At 37.8% G+C, this 21,959-nt stretch overlaps 1 protein-coding gene across 6 annotated transcripts in view; it reads left to right on the top strand.

Annotated features, from left to right (window-relative positions):
• Positions 1-21,959, top strand: part of CABIN1 (calcineurin binding protein 1) — a 121,294-nt gene that overhangs the window by 42,576 nt on the left and 56,759 nt on the right. For all 6 annotated transcript variants that reach the window (XM_074607098.1, XM_074607102.1, XM_074607099.1 and 3 more), the window contains 2 exons: positions 410-747; positions 7,312-7,425. In XM_074607098.1, coding sequence (XP_074463199.1) covers positions 410-747; positions 7,312-7,425 — 452 coding nt within the window. The remainder of the gene's footprint in view (positions 1-409; positions 748-7,311; positions 7,426-21,959) is intronic.

Below are 21,959 nucleotides of genomic sequence, written 5' to 3'. Positions count from 1 at the left end.
CTTTGGCAAGATGGCTTTAATTTTCCATTCTTTCTTCCTTTCTTTGCAATAGAATTTTACTGAATTTATGCTTTTATTTTGTTGTTGTCCCCCCTCCTCCCCCGTCTTCCAACAGTATATAAAACCCTGCATTGTATAAGGTGGGCTGAATTATTATTGCTCAGGGAAAATCCCAAGTAAAGACAATGGAGAAATCAGTATGTGGCTCTGTTTATTCATGAGCTGGAGATTACTTATTCATTAAACATCAGGAATAGTCATAATTTTTCAGGAACCACTCAATAATTCTGTCTGTGCTTTAGTGAAGAAAAGGATTACCATTCGTTGTATTTAATTTTTGTCATTTTGTATATTTTATTTGCCATTTTATAATTTTCCCTGTCACTTTTGTCTTCTCTTAATGTTTCAGTTGCAGGAAAATCAGAAGAGCTGCTGGAGAGCTCAGAATCTTACCATCCTGCTGAGCCTCCTGGCCAGAAAATTCTGTTGGATCCTCAGTCTGCTTCTGGCAATCCCATCAAAGCTGCAATCCCCCCCCCCTCACAGTGGGACTGTAAAAAGAAGGCTGAAGCTTGTGGAGATGCATCTGAATTTCCTCATGGTCTTCCAGCAGACCTTGAGGAACAGCGGAAGTTCCTGACAGAGCAGTGTATCACCTCCTTCTGTTTGTGTCTCAGCCGCTTCCCCCAGCACTACAAGAGCCTCTACAGATTGGCATATCTGTACACATACAGCAAAACACACAAGGTGAGCAGACCACTGATACAATAGCTGACTAGTTGTGTTTATTGCCCAAATAAACAAACTGTATTGTCATTTGTACTAATTCAGAAGTCTCAGTGTTAAAATACAACTGGGAAGTTTGTTTAATGCAGTTTGGATTGGGAAGTCTTCAGCTCCTAGATTGTCCGATTCATGTGTGAGGCTAGTTGAGTAGAAAATTTCTTTTTTTACTAATGAACTAAGTAATTTTTTGTTGTTCAGCAGAGAATTACCTTTTAGATATGTCACATAAATTAAGATGTTCTCATAAAAATGGCAGCAATTATTATTTTTTTTTTTACTGAATAAGCGGACTGAATAGTGTCTTGGAAGCAGAAATTCATCAATATTGGTGTAAACACATCATGTGACACAGGCGGACTTTCTGGGTATCTTGGGTCTTTGACCGTAGATTGAAGGTTTTCTCACTGGCAGAGCACAGACGTCATCTCAAGTGAAACAAAATTATTTGCTGTTTAGAAATCACTGAGTGAAAGTCAGTCAGATCCTACTGCTCGTGGGCTGGTGATTTTGGATTAAACAGGAATATCAATGTCTTGGTGACTGTAATAGAGTCAGTTCCTTTTTGAGATGAGGGCAAAATAACTTGCTTGCTTCAGCAGGGCCCTTACATATTCTTCATAATAAAATTAATTTCAAAAGCTTTCTGCTATGAATTATCATCATTTTGGTTTTAACATTATGTCATTCTTTATTTCACTTCTGCATACTTCTCTTATTATAATCCTTTTGTCTTTCTGAAGTATCAGTTGGTAAAATGTGTATGAATAGCAGGTTGAAATTGTCAGTGTTATTTCCCTAATTGTCATAATTAAGGTTTGAACTCACAGTTTTTGTATTTGGAAGTCTTGCGTTACGTCATATGCTGCACTGCGTGGCTTCCTGAATTCTCTTCCCCACCAGTACTGAAGCTTGTGTGAATAATAAGGAAGGGAAAGTAATGGAAACAAATCATACCCCTTGCGTCATAGTAGAAAACATTTCAACAGTACTGCTTCAAATTGAGCAGTAACATATCTTCCCGATCTACTGAAAGGTGATGAATATTCCATTTGGCTGTACTGTGATTATCCAGAAAAATATTACCATTTTTTTAAAGATAGCTTGTTTTGAAAACATTCTTATGCTGTTTGTATGTGACAGTTGTTAATTTTTCCATGGAGCTAATCATTCATAGGAGCTGTAGATTCCTGCAATCTGTCATTACTGTTGCTGAAAATTATTTTGTATCAACATTCAACAAAAAAGGCTGCCTGTTTTCAATTTATTGGTTCAAATAGCATGTCCTTGCCTGAGGAAGTACTTGCAAAATATTTTCTTCTATGTTTTTTTTTCCTGATGAAGCCCTGTCTTTTGCTTTTTGTATCTCTTTCCCTATATAAATATCACCTTAGTGATTTGTAATGTTTTTCTTTATGAAATACACATTGTTGTCTAAAGCTACCTCCCCTTAGAACTCAAAAAAAAAAAAAAAAAAAGAATCCTGCCTGTTTGAGCCTAGTAGTTACCAGGTTGCCTTCAACTAGCATTATTGCATTTACCTGTCCTTTTTTATTGCTTCTCTGTATAACAAACAACTACTTAACACTGCAAAAAAAAAAAAAATCTTCCTACTGATTTATTTATACTACCTACTTTCATGAGGTTGTGATTTTCTTTCTTTGATAACTCATTCAGGTTCTTTTGTAGAGCAATGTCAAATGTCTTTGTTTTAATGGTGCACTACTATGTCTTTAGTGGGAGTTACACTCCTGAACAAACTTCAAACACAAAATGCAGCTATGCATTTCCAGCAATAACTGGAATAAGAAGTATGCTTAGATATACTGATGATAAACCTGATTTAAAAAATGAGATCAATTATATCAGGTTGAGTTGCTGTGGGGACAGAGTGGATTACTGGTAAATTTTAGAAAGCCGAAATTAATTTTTAAATGCATATAACCATCTTGGAAAACTCAGCATTTATGTACCAGTGCCAGGAATTTGTATGAAGAATTTAGACTGATGGCCAAAATTCACGGTTGGCTGGGAAAGGAGGGAATTGGCAGGTCTCCATGGTGCATAGAAAAACAAGTTTTCCATATGCAATCTGTTTTCTCCCATTTTACAGTATTACCAGTTTTGCTGTTGTGAGATTAGTAAAAATAGTTGTCGAGTGCTTTTTTTAACATCCTTTTCAAAATCTTTCAACATCTTGTTTGGCTACGTGCTCTGCTTCCCCCCCCCCCCCCACAAAATCCTGCTTACTATGTGGAGGCTATTTCTCTTTGTTTTATTTTGTTATCAGAGCAAATTGTACATAGCTTTTTTTTGTTGGAATAAATATGCAGGGAAGTAAGGATAAATTTTCAGAAGCTGAAAATTCAGTGCCAGTTTGGGCAGTAGTTTTAGTTTCCCATTTGCCTTGTCTCTGTCTTGAAGTAAAGTCTTCATCCTTTGTGATTTTTTTACCTCCAAAATGAGTGTTGGCACAGTTGGTAAGGAAAAGATAGGACTTGGCAAGATGCTGCTTGTCAGTATAACTAAAAAGTTTTGTGAAAAGTATTTGCCTTATGGTCCTTATGGATCAGTATGTAGAACTGGTCTGATATTCTGCCACCATCAGAGTGCCACGAAATAAACATTTTTGCTTACATGATTTTTTATCTTGGAAAAAAAAAAGTACTCTGTAAATCCCAGAAGAACCTGCTCACAGATATTGTTTGTATGACTGAGGTTTTTAAAGTTTGTATCTTCTATTATGTCCATTATTAACAGAGTCCTTAATGGGGAAATTAATGTCAGGTATAATATCGTAGCGTGACAATTTAGTCAAAGTAGGCGTAATACATGCATGTAAAAATTACAAAATTATACATATGTAGGTTTAATATATACTTGGAGACAGGCATAATCTGTAAGCATAACGGATGTAAGCATTTCAAGTAGCAACAGTTCAGTAATAACAGTTCATTCAAAAGGCTACCCTTTGAGGTCAATAGTGTTTTGGGTTTTTTGCTTTTATTTGATGCAGGAGCACTAGGGTTTTTTTTGAGACAAAGCCTTCTAACAGACTATAAAAGAAAACAGAGGGAAGGATTAAGATATAGTGGGATGTTTTGTACACCTCTCTGCAGCTCTTCGCGGAGTTTCCAAGTTAGGTAAAGGTGGTTTCTGACACCATGTAAGGGGTGTCTATCTCAGGTGACTCAGATTTCCACTTGGTTGACCATAAGAGATTTTCCTTTTCCAGTTTAATAATGCTGGTAAACGTTTTTGCAAGTTCTTGTACCCTGTCAGTCATCTTGTCTTTGAATCTTGGGGTGATGAAGATGTGGGAGGCAACAGCTGAACTGGAAAGAGTACTTCATAATTGCCCTGAGTCAGACAGCTAAATCCAGCATTTCAGACTGGCAAGCAGTGTGCCAGGAAGAATAAATCCTTTTTGCTATGTCCTGGATCCCTTCACCCACTCCTAATAACTTCATCAGCTAAAAACTAAGCAGAGCAGACTCTGAAATCTAATGAGTTGAGACCTGCTCAGGCGTATTTACTGAGAATAACAGATCATGCTGATTTAAGGAGAAGGGTAGTGGAAAATCTGTAACGACATCTTTTATTCCTATTAGGTTTGATTGTGTGAAGTTACCGTGTAATTGCCCCATTTGTCTGAATGATCTTTTTCTCCTCCTAGCTAGGTTACTGTCATCATCTTGTTCAATAAAAGCCTATGAATTATGTGTATCAAATACATGCCTATGGATGGTCAGTATAATGTACACAGCAAATCACCACAGCATGATGATACAGCTAGTGATCTCTTAACATTTTCATTGTAAAACTTAGATTCAGGAATACATCCATAGCTAAAATTTGTTTTGGCTGGGATTTTATATTTAAGCTTTGTGGTGGTAGCTTTCTTGAGGGTTTTGTTTTCCTTTAATTTTTATGTGATAGTTTTAACTGTAAGATTCAGATTGCCACACATTAGGCAATTTTTTTTACTTCATTTTCACACTTGGAATCTACTTAAGTTTCAGATGACTATGATTGGCATAAAATAAAGCATTTATATGCCTACATCTTGGACGTTATGATAGGCTTATTTTTGCTGGATTCTGATTTTGTTCAAAAGAGGATGACTTTCATGGAAGACCAGATTTTTGTAGGTTCTTTTCCATGTTGTATTTTCTTTTGTATGTATTTCAAAGTATTTTGCAGGCTTAGGTTAATAGGATTACAGAAATACATATTACAAAAGAAGTACCGTAGGAAAAAGTTAGCATACAGTTAAGTTTACATACTTTGCTTTCTTCAGTCTTAATTAAATTTGACACTCAGTAATAATAATTAAATTTACTGGTTCCCCCAACTAGCCAGAAAGTACCTTGTGATGGTTATGAGTGAACATGTATTTGTTCCATACCAAAAGAAAGCTACCAAAATCCCCTCGACTGTCGTACACTATAATCATGAAGGTCCTGTATAATACCTGTATCAGCTCTCTGAATGAAGGATTTTTGACATCCGTAAATATCTGGTTAGTATTTCCAGTGTTCGGCTCTCATATGAATCCGTAATCAGCATTTTGCTAGAGGGGATGCTCCAATTCTAGTAAGACATTGGAGATTTCTGCATGATTACTGTCATTAGGACAAGAGCACTTATGATTTAGCAGGGCTTTCACTGTTTCACCAGAGTCTTGTAAAGAAAATAATCTGGAAGACAGGACAAGAACTTTTCTAATATCCCCCTTGCCCCCCCCACCCCCAAAAAACCAAAAAAACAAACAACAACAACAAAAAACCCAAACCAAACATTACAACTGGACTATACTTCTTGGATGGACATGATTTAATCAAATATATGATTCACAGAGGCGTATTTCCAGCCCACAGAACACAAATCAGAATTCAGCATTCTCATTTGTCTCTGTGAACCAAATATCTTCATCTTCCTTTTATCTGTTCTGTAGTGGTTACCTCTAAAAAAGCCAGTCTAATATGACTCAAATGCTACTTTCTAATACTGAAATAAAAAATGAAGTAAAGCAAAACTTCTGTTGGTGAAACCTTACAATTAATAATTGTCCCATCTGTTAGTAATGTTTTGCCTGGAGCCAACAGCTGTCCCTAGTTCTCAGCTACACAGGAGATGCTCATGCATTGAACTCTTTGAGGGGTACTGCTTTTATGAATTTTTGATTGTTGTCTATCATTTAGTCTCCTACTGATACTTGTTAACTCACTGAGCGCTATTAACCAAATTTGATGACAGGCATGGAAATTTCCAGAGGTGTTAAGTGAAATTACAGGGAAGGCAATGGCTGGGTAGATGTAAAAGGCCTGAATTCACCGCCCCACTAAAAGGTGGCTGCAGTTTAGGCCTAAAGGTTGCCTCTGCTGCTAGGCCTGGGGGCTGGCAGGCGTGTCTCGTGGGCAGTTACCCCGAGGGGGGAGTTGAGTTTTGGGCCCCTCACTTTGTAGTGACATTGGAAACTTTGGAAAGACATTGAGATGCTGGAGTGGGTCCAGAGAAGGGCAACGGAGCTGGTGAGGGGTCTGGAGCACAAGTGTTACGAGGAGCGGCTGAGGGAGCTGGGGGTGTTTGGCCTGGAGAAAGGGAGGCTGAGGGGAGACCTTCTCGCTCTCTACAACTGCCTGAAAGGGGGTTGTAGCGAGGGGGGGTTGGTCTCTTCTCCCAAGTAACAGGCAATAGAACAAGGGGAAGTGGCCTCAAGTTGCGCCGGGGGAGATTTAGATTGGGTATTAGGAAAAATTTCTTCACCAAAAGGGTTGTCAAGCATTGGAACAGGCTGCCCAGGGAAGTGGTGGAGTTGCCATCCCTGGAGGCATTTGAAAGGTCCCTTCCAACCTAGACAATTCTGTGATTCTATGAAACTGGAGGGACTGAGGGACAAGGGAGGGCTGGGGGGGGGGTGGTTAAGTGGGGGGCCTGATGTGTGGAGGAAGGCCACAGGATACCCAGGACAGTGGGTTCCACTGTTTGCTGAGAAATTTTATATTTTTATATAAAAATTATTTTTATATTGAACAGTACAACATCTTTTAACAGCTGTTAACAAAAAAATTAAAGTGTTTTAAATATACCTGTAGTTCAGGTTTCTGTAGGTGACACTATAGTTCAGGTTTTTGTAGGTGACAGGAGCTGGCGGGTAGATCTCAATGAAGAGAAGACAGGTTAAAAAAAAAAAAAAAAAAAAAACCAACAAAAAATCCAAACAAAACCACCACAAACCAAACTTGATGATATGAGGCTGGATTCAGCAGCTGTTGGGGGCTGACAAGTCTGCTAGGACTGATCAGTCTGGATGCTTGCTCTGCGAAACAAGCAGGCTTCTCTCTCCTGAGGGGTGTCTTCTCCAAATTGCATGCTTCTGCAAATACTGTCAGAACAGCAGTTACATGGAAACTGAGAAATGACAATGCAGGTTAATAAGTAAAAGCCAGTGAGCACTTTGTATTTCTACCTGTGGTGGCATTTCTGTCCCCTGCCTGCAACTCACCTGCCCCATTTCATCCGCAGAACCTGCAGTGGGCCCGCGACGTGCTGCTGGGCAGTGGGGTCCCCTGGCAGCAGCTGAAGCACATGCCTGCGCAGGGCCTCTTCTGCGAGAGGAACAAGACGAATTTCTTCAATGTAAGTTTATACAGCTGATAAACACACCCATACTTTCTCAGCCCTCCTTTTAACACCTGTTTCTCATTTGAATGGTTTAGGAAGGGATGGTAATGTGAAATTCAGCAAAGGCGCATTAAACAAACCATGAGTGGCTAAAGGAAAGGCAGAATTGTATTATAGAGATATTAACTGGGATTTTCCTGTCTTGAAGGAAACCACATTAGAAGGATTATTTCTGATGAGCTTGAAAACATGGGGCGAGAAGCACCAACATTTCTTTGTTAGGCATCATTTACCATATACTTGATGCTTGAGCCCTCTATAAAAATTCTAATTCTGTTAATCTTAATTATCCTCTTGTTTACTGTTTCTCAACTAGACTTGTGTTTCTCATGACAAAAAAATAATGCTAGTTGCTCTAAGAAGTCTCTGGAGTTGGAAGTTTTCTCGTATTCAGTTGTTGTAGCGTGGCTCAGCAGAACAAGTATTTCCAAGTCCCACAGTGGAGTAGCAGCACTATTGTATAGACTGTCCCTGTGTCTGTGATATCTTCTAGTCCACAGGAGTGTCTGTGCCTCTCAGTGACATAGGACACAGAATACTTCAGAGACTTAAATGAGCATTTATCTGTCACATTCCCGGCTGTGACTGTGACTTAACACATTGCTATTGTCTTCAGTATCTCCGGCTTTTCTGTGGTATGTTCTGGGGTTTTGTGCCTTCTGCTCTTTTGTGATAGGATTCTGTAGCTGTTTTGCAGCTTGCAGCATGTGGCAGGAACCTGGAGATGTTCTGTTTGTTTTCTGGACTATGTATCTGTTATATGGTTGCCTGTGATTGCAGTGACAGAATTTTATGTCTCTGCTTTCCCATCCGGTGCTTCTGTTTTAGTATGTTAATTGTAAAGTTATTTCCATTTTATATCTGTTAACATCTATCTTCATTTTTTTCTGTATGTTGTGTTAATTAGCACTTCGGTGCAAAGTTCTGTTAAGTATAAGGTAAGTGCTCTTCTCTGATTATAATCCCTCAGATGGGTCGAACAACTAAGGAAACAGTGGTTCAAAATTGTATCATGGATCGGTTTGCAAAAAGAGCTTCTATGTCATTCCATCTTTCTGGATGGAAGTTTTGATTAACAAATACTGTCAGCCTGATGTGTGGTATAGACCAAACAGTTGATGACTACATGGCGTTGTTCTGGTTATTTCCCTGCAATATCTGCCTGCTTTCCCTGCAAGAATCCTGCAGTGTTGATTGACTCTTCAAGCTGGTAAATACTTTGGCTCGGATCCAGATAATGCAAGTATTCTTGTAGAAGTTAATGAAATTACTCAAATGCTCCAAGTCAAGTATGAATTTTGCATGATCAAGGCTGACTTGTTCATCATTGCAGGGTTAAGTGTCAAGAGTATACTATGTTTTCATACATGAGGAAGATGAGCAGTAGGGAACTGAGCAGTGTATATAAGGGCGTGTTTCTACTTGAAAATGTGAATTACCACATTAAGAGAGATCAGTGGTTGACCTAAATCATGTCTAGTTTTTGAATGCTTATGCTAGGTAATTTAATTTAAAGATAGATTCCACTGAATCCCTAGGTGGATGTTTCCAGCATTATTTCAAAAAATAATCACTGCTTATTCTGCATATTGATCTTTTTATACTCTGAAGGATGAAAAGAGCTGGTATAAATACTACACAGCTGTATAATAATTCTATTTTGTAAATCAACAAAAACTTGATTCCTGTAATTTAAAATTATTAATTTCCTTTAATAAAAAATTAAATACACTTTGAAATAAAAGATACCCTTCAACAAAAGGTATATGCTAGCCCAATGCAATATATCGGCAATACTGTTAGAAAAGCGAGATTTGTGAAAATGATGTTCTCAGCTTGAACTTGGGTCTGCCAACAGAGGAAGGCAATGTTAGTCTAGAGTCCTCCATGTAGACAGCTACCTCCAGGCTTGAGAAATTTCAGTTCGGGAGCTCAACTCCAGTGCGTCTCAGCTATGGTCATAGTATAAGTAAAGTAGCACACAGAGTGCCTCAGAGAGCAAAACAACTTGTTGAGGCCTTTGCGAATCAGTGATGATGTCTTGACTTATTGCTGCACACACGTAGGTTAGTCTTCTGTTAACAGGTACAGTGTACATTATGAGTTTAGCATGATAAAATATTTTGGTGGTCTCATTTCCTACCCAGCTATATTTTCAGAATCCTCTTCAAGTAACACTCTGGGTGGAACATGTGGCAGTAATCCAGTGCAGATGACACAGACATAGCACAGTGAGAAAATCCAGACCAGAGAGAGAAATGGCTACAAGTGCCCATGAAAAAAAAGCTGTTAGTGTCATTTGACATTCCAGAATTGGACAAACCTAAACCTGTGAACAACTTGGAAAATAATCATTCAACACTGTGTTGACCTTGTCTGGGTTAAACCTCAACTAGTTTGTTCTCATGCAAAGCTCCTTGCCAGGCGGTGGGTAAGCAATCATACTGCACCATCTGGGTCAGCACTCAGAATACAGACTTGCGTGTCATCCGTTGCATACAGATGGTGTTGCAGCCCACTGTCCCAGCTAGTGTCTTCACATAGAGTCGGGTGATAAAACAGAAATGATAGAGCTCTACAAAAGTAAGTAGTTGCATCTAATCTTAGAAATTAAATGGCCAACCTTAAGATTTTTCTAAGCATATTAATGTCCTCCAGGGCTATTTTCAACAGAAACAATTCCTGAAGTGTTTATTTGCTTCTATGAAATGCATTTGTTTTATTTTTGAGAACTCTTTGGCCTTCATGACACAAAAGAGTTAAATGAATGTCTAAGTGGCTTTCTGTAGCTACTTTACTATTGGAATACCTTTTTCTTCTGGAGCAAGTAGCATGAGTGTTTTTAATCTCTTGTACAGAAGATTCAGGGTTGTTGAAATTATAGCTGACTCAATTTTACAAGTACAAACAACAGTGTGCAAGAGAGAAAGCTAGCAGCTCAAAGACAAGTAGGGACTGTGCCAGCCTGTTCCTCACAGACATTTTATAAATCATGCGTACTCCTAGTAGAATTATTTACGAAATGTTTATGGCAGCACTGTATGAAAAGAAATAAACCTGGGTAAAGCTGTCTCTTGTTAATTTTTACTGCAGAACTGCTGGTCTTAATCTGTGTGTCACGGTCTGTTGTCTAATTTGTTAGCTGTCACTCAGCTGCGACTGAACTCTCTTTGAATTCATTTTTACCATCTTCAGAATGAGCAAAAAAGGCGTGTTCGCTTAGCCCTGATTTCTTCTCATTTGACATATTAGAATAATGTCAGGATGCACAGAACTTCCCTTTTTCAGTTCTAAGAAAAAAATGCTGACTGCATTATTGTACCTATTTGTTTCCCAAACAGAAAAGAACGGCCCTGACTTTCTAGGACCAGAGGTTTTTGCACATTCATGGCCCTGCTAGTGATGGCAATCATTGTATGAATGATTATTGCAGTTAGACGTACAGGAGTTTTAGCTACGTTCCTATAAATGAATGCCAGGTCTTTTTTGTTTGCCCAGTTACACATTTCTCTATAACCTGCATGTTCAGGTACACTCTAGCTTTTCTCCTCTTCTTTATCTCTGTGTGCGTGTAAATATATAGGGGGACTTTTTTTTTTCCTTAAGGAGGGCTCCAGGATGGTTTCTATAGTAACTAAATTAGAAATTAATTCACCAGGAGGAAAAAAAAAATCCCAAAACACTGCTTTATATAGTAGGGCACTTTTTTTTTATATATTCAGATTTCATGCCACTATTAATAAAACAAAGTTAAACTTTGTGCACAGATGATGGGTATTCATCAGTCTGTGCGTGGGTGGTGATTGTGGAAGAAGCGTTTTGATGGTTGAGCTCAGTGTACCACTAGCTTCTCCATATGGTTTAATGTGCAATATTTGTATTTTCCTAGCACATCTTCTTTATTACAACAGATTATTGTTACCACAGATCTTGATGTCCATCTTTGGTAACTGTTCCCCACATACAAAGCTGTGCATGCGTACAATATACTACAATGCATTCATGTGCTTGAAGTCTTGCTGCAAACTGTTAAGGATAATTGTTCTATTTTTAATTCCAAAAGAAACACAGTATGTTTATTCTCTGCTGTATCCCTGAAGCTCTTCATTTAGTGATCTGAGTAAGCAGGGTCAAATTAAGGTAGCAGCGTCCACTGGGAGCCAGAAGCTGAGAAAGCACAGTGATTTCACTTTAATTTGCCATTGATCATACCAGGTGTGACTGGGCACTGGCAGAGCAGTTGAAGAAGGAAGTCTAAGTTTGGTGCTGCAAGTTTCTAGGGGTAGCCCTTATTATGGCAGGTGATAACCAGTGGGGGCTCTCCCTGTCCCTGTGTAGCAGGTTCTTTACCTAATTGTATTTCAGGTTGAGAGTTATGTCTCTCCGTCTTACCAGAGGAAAGCTGATTCTGAAAAGAAGAGCAAGGTGCAAGGGCTGACTCTTGTTCTGGGGTTCTGTACAACTAGAGCCATACACGTGAATTTGAGATGTAGGAAAAACGACTGTTATGAAGTCCCTAATATAGGGGACTGTTGAGGGGGTTGAAAAAAAGGCAACATGCCTCAGCTTCCCTGGAAGCCGGGCAGGTATATCAAGGAAGTTTCATTATATGCCTGAATTGTTTTTATACCTTCCCTTAGGCATACATTACTGGTCACTGTCAAACATGGCGCTGAGTGGGGTTTTCTTTTGATCTGGTACAGCCTCCTCTTGTTTCTCTCCCAGCTCCTGAAGTGTAACCTCAGCATTAATGATCCCCATGACTTGAATTAAAATGAAACACTTGTTACAGAATTTAATGTCTCTGTTAGAGATAATGGGCTATTTATCATCTAAGGAAGAGGGAAATCCATTAGGGTGGTCTGAACCTATTCTAGACTTCTGTTCTGCCCAGTCTGAGGTTGCTACTAATGCTGACCCGAAGAACCCCCAAATACCATGTGGGGCCAAGGATGGCTCTTCAAGGCTGGTTGTGGCAACTTGACTGAAGCCTCAGGTTCACTGTTTCCTACCATGTACTGGAAAAGCCTGAAACGGGAGGCAACAGCAGACTAAAAGCACTTTCCTAGAAACTTTTACTGCTCTGCTTTCCTTCCTGTCCTTGGCTGATGATAGATCTGGGTTACTCTCCTCCTGCTCATAGCTGGTGTGTATCTTTTCAGTTGGCAAGTGTGCTTCCAGCTCCTAGACATCTGCTATGTGGAACATGAGTCTTCTGAGAAAAATAGTGGCATTTGAATCAGATTTGGGGAAAAGGGAAAGAACTTGAAGAAAGTTACTGTGCCTCCATGTGAGTTGAAATTGTGTCTCACTGTGGTGAGAGTTTGAGTTTAGTCATGTGTGGGGGCTGTAAGAGAATGGTTATGTTTTAGCTTGATCATGATTGGTTGTAACTTTTTGAAAAAATGTTGGTCTTTTTAGTGCTGCTGACATGTTACGTGAAAATGAGTACGAGAGGATGCCAACTCAAGTTTAAAAATAAATAAAGAAAAATCACAAGTGACATCCCAGAAATCACAAGGGTTTAGTTATGCATTTTTGCCCTTCTTGCTTCTGAGTGTTTTGCATGCTGTTTTTATGCAACCACAATGGAACAGAAACCATAAAGGAATCATTAAAAAAAAAAAAAAACCAAACCCACAACACCCTTTTTGATTCGAGCAGCTAGATAACGCTTGAAACAAGTTATTGGACTTAGCACCATTTAATAGGTGGTATACAAAAAAAGTGTCTAGAAAAGGTGACCTCCACCAATAACACTAACCTTCTGTGTAATTGCATAAAACAAAATAATAATGAATACCATAATGACAACACTCCTAATAGTCTTAAGATTTTTATGCTTTTTTTTCATGTTTATGGTATGCAGACAGGGGCATCTAGTTAGAGGATGGTTAGATCCCTACCTACTTTAAAAGATAGAATTGTCTTTAATCTTCTCAGGAGATGGCCATATTGTAGCAACGAAATATCTGTGTTTGCACTGTGCAGGAAATAGGCCCTGAAAGAACGAACTCTCTGCTTTGTAAATGTGACGCTCAGTAAATGCAGATTCTTACTGCCAGCTTTCTACTGACTATGAAGTTTTCAGATATTAAGTAAAAAACATGCTACATATTTTCCTCATGTGCTAGGAAGAGCAAGCTACTTTATGAAATGATTTGACAATTTAAAAAAGGCTGTCAGCAGCGCATTAGTGTGCTGTTAGGAGGCACTATGCTACAGGGAATCTTTGCTGCAGAGGCGCTTGTGTGAGCCGAGGCTGTAGGGTCATCCCGTACCTCTCCTTAAGAAGAGATAATGGAGACTTTGCTGTTCTGCATTTGGGCTAAGTTTGAGCTAACTTGCTCCCTGCCTGGCTTGCTTCCTCAGTAATTTTAATGAGTATTTCATCACTTTTCCTACGTTCCTGCATAATGTCATTATAAAGCTATTGTTCTTCATCTCTGTGAGGAAACCATTTCTGGTGTGGTGAAGAGATATTTGTGTGGAAAGCTGCAGAGGAATAAATAAAAAACCCTCCAGGAGTCCTTTCTGAGCCAAATGATTGTGTAATCCTATGCCTTAATTTGTAAATACAGCCAGCTGTATAAATGGTGGTTATTTTATGGTTACAGTGTAAGCTAAAGTTTGGGAGATTGAAGAGTGAAACCAAATCAGTGTCTTCCCGTCCTCTGTTCCTTGTTTTTCTTCCTTTTTGGTCTTTGTTAATTTTCTCAATTTTCCTTCACTATATCTTCTGTGGAGCAACACCATGTCACAGGCGCAGTGCTCCCAGCACACATCACTGAATGTCCATTGAGCCACAGGATAGAGGAACTCGTTCTGAAAAAATCATTGTCTCACCTGCAGATTCAGGAAGGCATATGTGCGTTGTCAAATATAATTCATATATTTGCTATTTTTGCATCAAGGCTAGAACCTTTTTTTTTTTTTTTTTTTAAAGAACGCTTAAATTTTGGATATTGGTTCAATAAAATGCATAATGACAAAATGCATAAAATGCCCTTCTGTCAAACCATGACTGAAAGTTAATTTTATAAAAGTGAATGTATGGAAAGGAATTAGTGTTTTTTCTGACTCCATTAAATTTACTGATATTAATGTCTTTTTTTGAAATGAGCTGACATTGTCTATGTGGAAAAAGGTAGCTTTTTGAGAATCCGCATATTTTAGTCAAGTAAGCATATTAGTTTCTATTGTTTTTCTTGTCTAGCATGGTAAATGGCTTCCAGTGGGGGAAGGGGAAGCGGGAAATTGTGATACTAATTGCCCCTACAATATGAATTCAAATTTTCATTATTTCTTTTCTGACTTTACCTTTGATAGTTGTTTTCCTTCTTTGTCCCTTTTTTTTCACTTGTAAAGTGACTGTAATTCTATTCGTACACCTCCTGCCCAGATTTTCTAACATTTTAATTGGAAGAATGCTTTTGGTAGGTACAAAGGAGTTTGTTCTCTTATTCGCTCTTGCTTGCTCTTGTGTGTGCTCACTCTCTTATGCAATCTTAACATCAACTCTGAAAACAAAGGTGAGCAAGGAGTTAACTGTGCAAGTGAAACTTTCATAGTGATTGGATTAAGACCAGAAACTCAGTAAGCGATGAAGTCTTAAAGTTGCCTATAAAAAGCTAGATAACTTTTTCAACCTCTGCCCAACATGTTATTTACAGTTCTTCACTCCATCCTCTTGGAAAAACAGAACTCATCAGTGAAAAATGTCCGTCGTTCACAGAGTTTTCTGTCTCAGTATATACATGCTGTTCTTTCTGGCTGACTTTGCAAGCTTCCAAGACCCAGCTAGTAAAGATGCCAATAAATCTAAATCCCTAGAGATACAAGCATGGGGTTTTGAACTGTCGTTTGTGCCAGTGGATATTAAACAGCTATTTTTTTCCATTCTGTTTCCCTAGGAAAAGTTTCTTCTCTTGTTGAGTAGATGAATTTCTAGACAAAGGTAAGCTAGGGAACAAATAACCCTGAAATAAATGAAGTTACGGCTTTGTAGAAGAGAGATTGTTGTGGAGGTTGTAGTGTGTTACAGGACATAAAGCATTTAGTTTTAAAGCTGGATCTTAAAAGTTTAACAGTAACCATTTCACCCACCCTAGACAGTTTTGAAAGATGAAGGCTTGCTGGAATACTGTGTGATGACTGTCCTTTTACAAATGTGCAATGAATAAATCCATAATTTGATTTTTCCATCTGCCAGTTGTGTATTGGATATGGATGGGAGAGCTACCTTTAGACACTTGATGGGGTTAGTTTTAAACTTAAGTTAAGTTAGGTTCTTGGCTGTTAAGAACAATCTACATAGGATTTTTTAAAAACTAAATAGATTTTTAAATACAGTATGAGAGCAGAGTTTGAAAGGTGATGATCCATGAAAGGTCTTTAAAATACATGGGTTTATATTATGTCTGCTGTCCGGTTATCAGACTAGTTTTTGCAGCTTCTTACTATGAGTTATTGGTCTTAGTTTTATCATAGAAATAAATGGCAAGAATGTTTTATGTCAGCATAGACTGCTGCATAAACAAAACAAAGGAAACAAAACCAGAAAAGAGTAAATTTGGAATCTTAGAATAAAATCTAAGATATAAAATTAAGTCTTTTTAACTAGCTGGCATTAGCATTTTCCTTTCCCCTAAAAATTCCTATAGCGTCTGACTGAAAGCTTTGACATAACTCCTTTTAATATCAGTACGTAGAGTTCACACAAGAATGTTGAACAGACAAGTATTGTGTCTATGTCGGAAGCCATACCTTGTTGTCTTTAAATACCCTCTCCTTTTGTTCTAAAACTGATAGTGTTACTCTGTGGAACATAAATTTAATGGAAGTACAGCCAGAATCAAGACATACTCAGAGCAATTTTCTTCCACGCTTTTTTCTTAGATGAAACTATGTGTGATATAACAAGAATGAAGTATGTTTTTTTTTCATGAGCTGTTTCTATCAGTTGTATGTTAAAAGGATTGTGTGACATTAATCAGGGCAGTTTCTTGTTTTATATACCTAATTTCGTAGGTATTTCCAGGACTGCTTTTGAGGTAGATATCAGCCTGTATCTGATCTTGCTCAGTACAGCACTTGTCTGTTCCACATTGCAGGTATGACAGATTTTTTCATTCCTGTATCTTGACTGTGTAAAAATACCAATCTCCCTCTGAAGGTTAAGGGAGCCAAATGGCAGTGAGTGAATACAAAACCAGCTACCATCAGACAAACACCTCATACTACCTTTCTGAAACCCTGTGACAATTTAATTCTGTGTCTGTGATGGTTTTAATTTACCTGGCATTATGGTGATTTATTAGAATTTTAATCCTCACAGAAAGAAGAAAATTAATAGTGAAATTAACTTCATTTTATTAAAGCAGCATATTTCATGAGAAATATTCCTGGAATTACAGTTCTCAGCAGAAGGATCTAAGTATTTTTCATGGATATACATTGCCTTAGTATAAAAATGAAAACAGAAGAACGTGGGATGAGAGCAGCATGATACAAGCCTGTGTGTACATCTGTGCAAATGGATAGCATTTATAGATAAATATTTTTAATTTAATGGCTACAGCAGGATATAATTGGCTAAATTAAAAAGGTTAAGATGGAGACGATAAGATAATATGGCAGATGATAGGTAAGAACATATTTTGTTGTTATGCAGTAGCTAGTGTGTGATGTACAGTTTGCTAGCTGACTGCGGTATCACTGTGCGGAGCTTAGATGAAGATATTGAAGCAGGAGTTCTCTGAGTAATAGTACTCCATCTTTGGCAAAATTCCTCAAGTTAGAAGAGTAAAAATGTTGCATATTGTATAGTGTATTATTGTTCCAGACTGTTTGGCTCCTGTGGAGGAGGTAGGATTTCCTGGCATAATATGAACACTTTGGAGTTTGCGTGGTAGCTACTATGTGAAATAGCAAGGGTTGACCATTTAAACAAGGTGACTTTCTCAGTCTCCTGAAAGGAATTAAAACAAAATATGATTGAGCGGGTGAGTGAAAGTAATGAAGTCTGTAGTAGTCAGTATTTTAGCTTGCTCCTCTGAACACTCAAATGTATTACTGTGATCCAACAAGGGAAGTTCCTATAAGAGCTTGAGTGAAAAATGGCTTATTTCCAGGAGCCTGATGACCTTTGTTCATTTCAGTTCCCTACAGTCCATCTCCACCGGTTTGCTTACTCACCTCCTGTCAATAAACAATTTCACAAATTTGGCTTTTATTAAGTTGTTACATTTTTCTATAGGCTAGAGGAAGCAAAATCAGAAAAAACACAGACCGTTCACTTGAAGCACTTCCTAACAGTTACTCACAATGAATTATGAATTTTGCTGGCTATTTGGTTTGCTGACACAGGATAAAAATCAGAGTTGAAAACTCCTAGCAGGTCATTTTCTATTAAAATTTTTCTCTCTTTAAAGCTGCTCCCTGTGTGTACGTTCAAAGTGTATCAGCACTTCAGCTATGATCTCCTGCTTATTAGACTGGAAGTAGTATGAGTCATTAATATAATGGCATTTTCTTAAGTATTCGGATGTTTGAGATAATTTAATGAGCTTGGTGTAACAGCTAAAATGATTTCTCTTTACACATAACCTAGTTTGTTCCTCCTGCCAGACTGCACTAAGGGTTTAAGAGTATTTGTTGAGGTTTGTTGCTTGTTTTTTCTTAATTAATGGTATAACTATCCATTACAATATTGTAGGGTCACTGAGCTCCACTTATTCCAGTGATACTGACTCAGACTAAAGTATTTCCAGTGGGAAAAATTTGGAAAAACCTGAAGATGGGCTAGGCATTTATGTCCGAGTAGCTCATCCATGGAGAATCGTGTAGCCATCCCAAACTCTGACACTTTAACCATGTCTTCTATCATGACTGATCTGCTTAATATAGAGTACATATATGTTTGTAATCCATGTGTGTATCACAGCTAGGGGCAGATTCAGTGTTAAAAAACTTCAATAGGATCATAAATCAGAGTTTATAAAGAAGTGGGGATTACAAGTATAGTTGTATACAAAGGTGGGACTTTCAATGTGAATGCAGTCCAATGATTTCAAAAGCATTTTCTTTGTAGCATAAGAGAAAATACTCATAATAGGAATGTAAGTGTTGAAATAAAATGCACATTCCAATTACTTTGTAAGCTGAAATACTGACAACGGGACAAACTTAATCTTTAAAAATTATATTTGGTAACACAGAAAGGTGATGTCTTTTCTAACAAAGTAGTTGTTCCAGCAGGCTCAAAAGAAAAACATCCGGCTTTGTTTGTTTGCCCTTAGTCTAACAGCTCTGTACTAAAGGTCTTACTGAAAATTACTTCCCAACAGGTTTCAGATCAGGATATTTTCATTGTCATTGTCTTTCCACTAAAGAAGAAAGCAAAAGTGTTTCTCTGAATTAATTATATTAAAGTGAATGTTGCTTTTGGGACCAAAAAAAAAAAAAATCACATTTTTTAGCATTTCAAGTAAAGCGTGCGAGTACATATACAGCCTGATTTTTTTGAAAGTAAAGATAATTCAAAACAAAACTGAGATTTCGGAAGCTTAAGCTTTTACCAAATTTTTTTTAAGAAAACCTTTTTTTTTTTTTAAATTGCAACAGCAAATAAACAATCTTCCATATAGCTTGTAAATGAAACACTAAGGTATAAAAGTATTAGAAGCTGATGAAAATTGAAATTAACAATAGCTGGTCTTGTTTTTTATATTGCAGTTGATGAGAATGAAAAACTAAACAATTAGTGTTTGATTGGCATATTTATTCCTTATTAGATCTTCCTTTGCACAAATCTTAAAGTAAACATACTGCATCTCCTCCATATCTTTGATAATGAGATGTTCTTGCTGCTTTGCAATAACAGCAAAGCAAGAAAAATAGTTTGTGAATAATTTTTTCACTTCAAGTAAATGAGAATTCACCAGTTAGTGCCATATACAGGAGGAGTTACTCTGCAGCCTTTGCCCCCCAGAGTTCTTGTGGCCGTTGTGTATGAAGGGGTTTTGTTGTTTGTTTTTTTTAATCTTAATCTTGCAACAGTAATCCCAAAAACAATAGTATAGAAAGAAATAAGGAATTTTCACCTTTTCATAACTGGTCTGCAGTCATTGAAGCACAATCGATCCGTGTATGTATCCCAGAAAGGAAATACAGTTTTCTCCATTGAGTGGTGGGGGGAAGGAAACACGTAGGAAAATGCATCCTGAATGCACTGTTATCAGTGAAGTTGGGTCCTGCAGGCGGTGAATTCGTGTCTTGCAGGGATTAAACATGAGCAACAGTAAAAAGTAAAAGGACTATTTGAGTTTTTGAGCGTGCAAGTGTGTGTATTTTAGGAGAAAGAACAGTTCTAAGGTTGAAGACGAAAGACATTTTAAGACAGGAAAAAAATGAAAGAACTATTATTTTAAAATATATTAGGCAATAAAACTAACCTTAATAGGAAAGAAATGTTATCTTTAACAGTAGTTAACTGGCTAGAGGACTTCGTGCTACTCCTGAGACTGACTGAATTCCAAAACTAAGTCTTTGGTGAGAAGATAGTAGCACAATTAGATACTAATGCACTTTCTTCAAGTATATTGTTAGTTTATTCAAATATCTTGTAGAAGTACGTTGCTGCTATTTCCAGTCACAAGAAAATAGTGGAAATTAGCTTCAAGATGCATTTGCTGTACTTCACTGATGAGGGACTGCGCAGCGAGTGTGTTTGAACTGGAGAAAGTTTAATGGCTCTTGATCAGAAAACGTGCTCGGGTACTCTGTAATGCTACATTGCATTACAGAATTTCAAGTGAAGAAATTTACAAAAAAAGTCTTGACTACTTTGGAGACCATCAGTATCTGGACCAGAAATTTTAGGTCAGTTCCCATGCTGAAATTCAGAAATATCAACTACCACGTCATAAAAGTTAGGATTTCAGCTTGTGCCACCTGGCACCCAGGCACTTAAGAGGGCAAAAAGATTTGGATTAGGGAAGAAAGGAGGAGAAAAACAGATAGACAGACAGGACTTAACTGCCTTACACATTTCATACCCAGAGGGTTCTCAGCCAGGATTTAGAAATCAGTTGATGTGACCCTGCTGCCAAAGTGCAGGGGAAAAGGGGAGAATAATTTTAAGCAGAAGGGTGGGTTGCTTTTTTGTAAATTAGTAATCAGTGAGTATTGCTCTCTTCCTGAAATCTTTGCTAGAAATCATAGACGGTGTATTCTGGGCACAGCGTTAGTGTGACAATGTAGGCAGGTAAACCATTCATATGTAGGCCTATTTTCTGGGTTATTTTGTCACTGTCTTTTCAATATGTCACTTTTCTCCCTTCAAAATCTGACAAGTCTCTGCTTGCTTTTTGTGAATAATTGAGCCAGAATAAAATTTCCTGCCTCTCTATGTTCTCAAATCGATAAGGTAAAGCAAAGCAAAGTGTCTTTCTTCCTGAAAACTTCCGTCTGAGAGCTGTCTCCAGCGGCAGACTGAAGCTGACAAAATGAAAGGCCCACCAGGAGCTGAGTCTGAATCTGAAGTCTTTTAAGCATGTGGGCAGCAAGGTGAAGACAGCAAGATGATATATCACGGATTTCTGTTCCAACTCTCCTTTCAGTTTCTCTTACTCCTGTTGCTACCTTTTGACATATTCCTCTCCTGTTTTTCCATTTGCATTTATTTTCTTCTTCCATTTGCCCTTTTAAGAACAGCAGTTTAAATGTAGTGTGTGAACAAATAATTAGGTATTATTTTACATTTGTTTGTCTCTAGACAAAGGCAGCATATGGGAATTTCATAATAGCTTTATCCATAGAAATTCCTGGTTTAAGGAGGAGTAAGTCAGGTATAAAATGGTATTGGATTGGTTAATACTCTTTCACAATGAAAGTTGTGGTTTTTAAGTAAAATAGTGTCAGAAAGGAATGAATTACCCTTACTCGTTGAATACTGAAGTGAGGCAGGTTTTGAAAAGATGCAAATCCTCTGAAGGTCCAGATTTGGCACTTGCTGGTTTGTTTCTCTTTGAAATTCAAAGGGAATAAAATTACCTCTCAATAAACAAGAAATATAAACCTGTATATAAATAGGATATCATCTTCAGATAATAAAATTGGTGAATATATGAAATGTGAAATATATTTTTCTCCCCTCCTTCCTCTTTGTTTTCCTTAACCTCTATCTTTTTGTTACCTACTGCCCACTGTGTGGGTTTAGTGCAGGTTTGTTGTTGGTTTTGGTGGCAGCAGCCACTTCTGCTGCTCAGCATTAGTGGTCTCCTTGCAGTAGTTTCAGCAGTGATGCAGAAGAGAAATTCCTCTGGAAAATACTTACATAAGACCACAAAATTTACTATTCGGGATTAGACTGGGTTTTCTAGGCAAATATGCTGATCTGGTCACTATTGTTGTCTGACTGTTTGCAAGAAAATTAAAAATATCTGAGTTAAAGGAAGCAAATACTGCTGCTGAAGGAAGAATACTTT

The sequence above is a fragment of the Larus michahellis genome, chromosome 13, assembly GCF_964199755.1.
Source record: "Larus michahellis chromosome 13, bLarMic1.1, whole genome shotgun sequence".
Lineage (NCBI taxonomy): Eukaryota > Metazoa > Chordata > Aves > Charadriiformes > Laridae > Larus > Larus michahellis.
The sequence above is the reverse complement of the archived record's forward strand: the minus strand, read 5'-3'. Positions and strand labels throughout refer to the sequence as shown.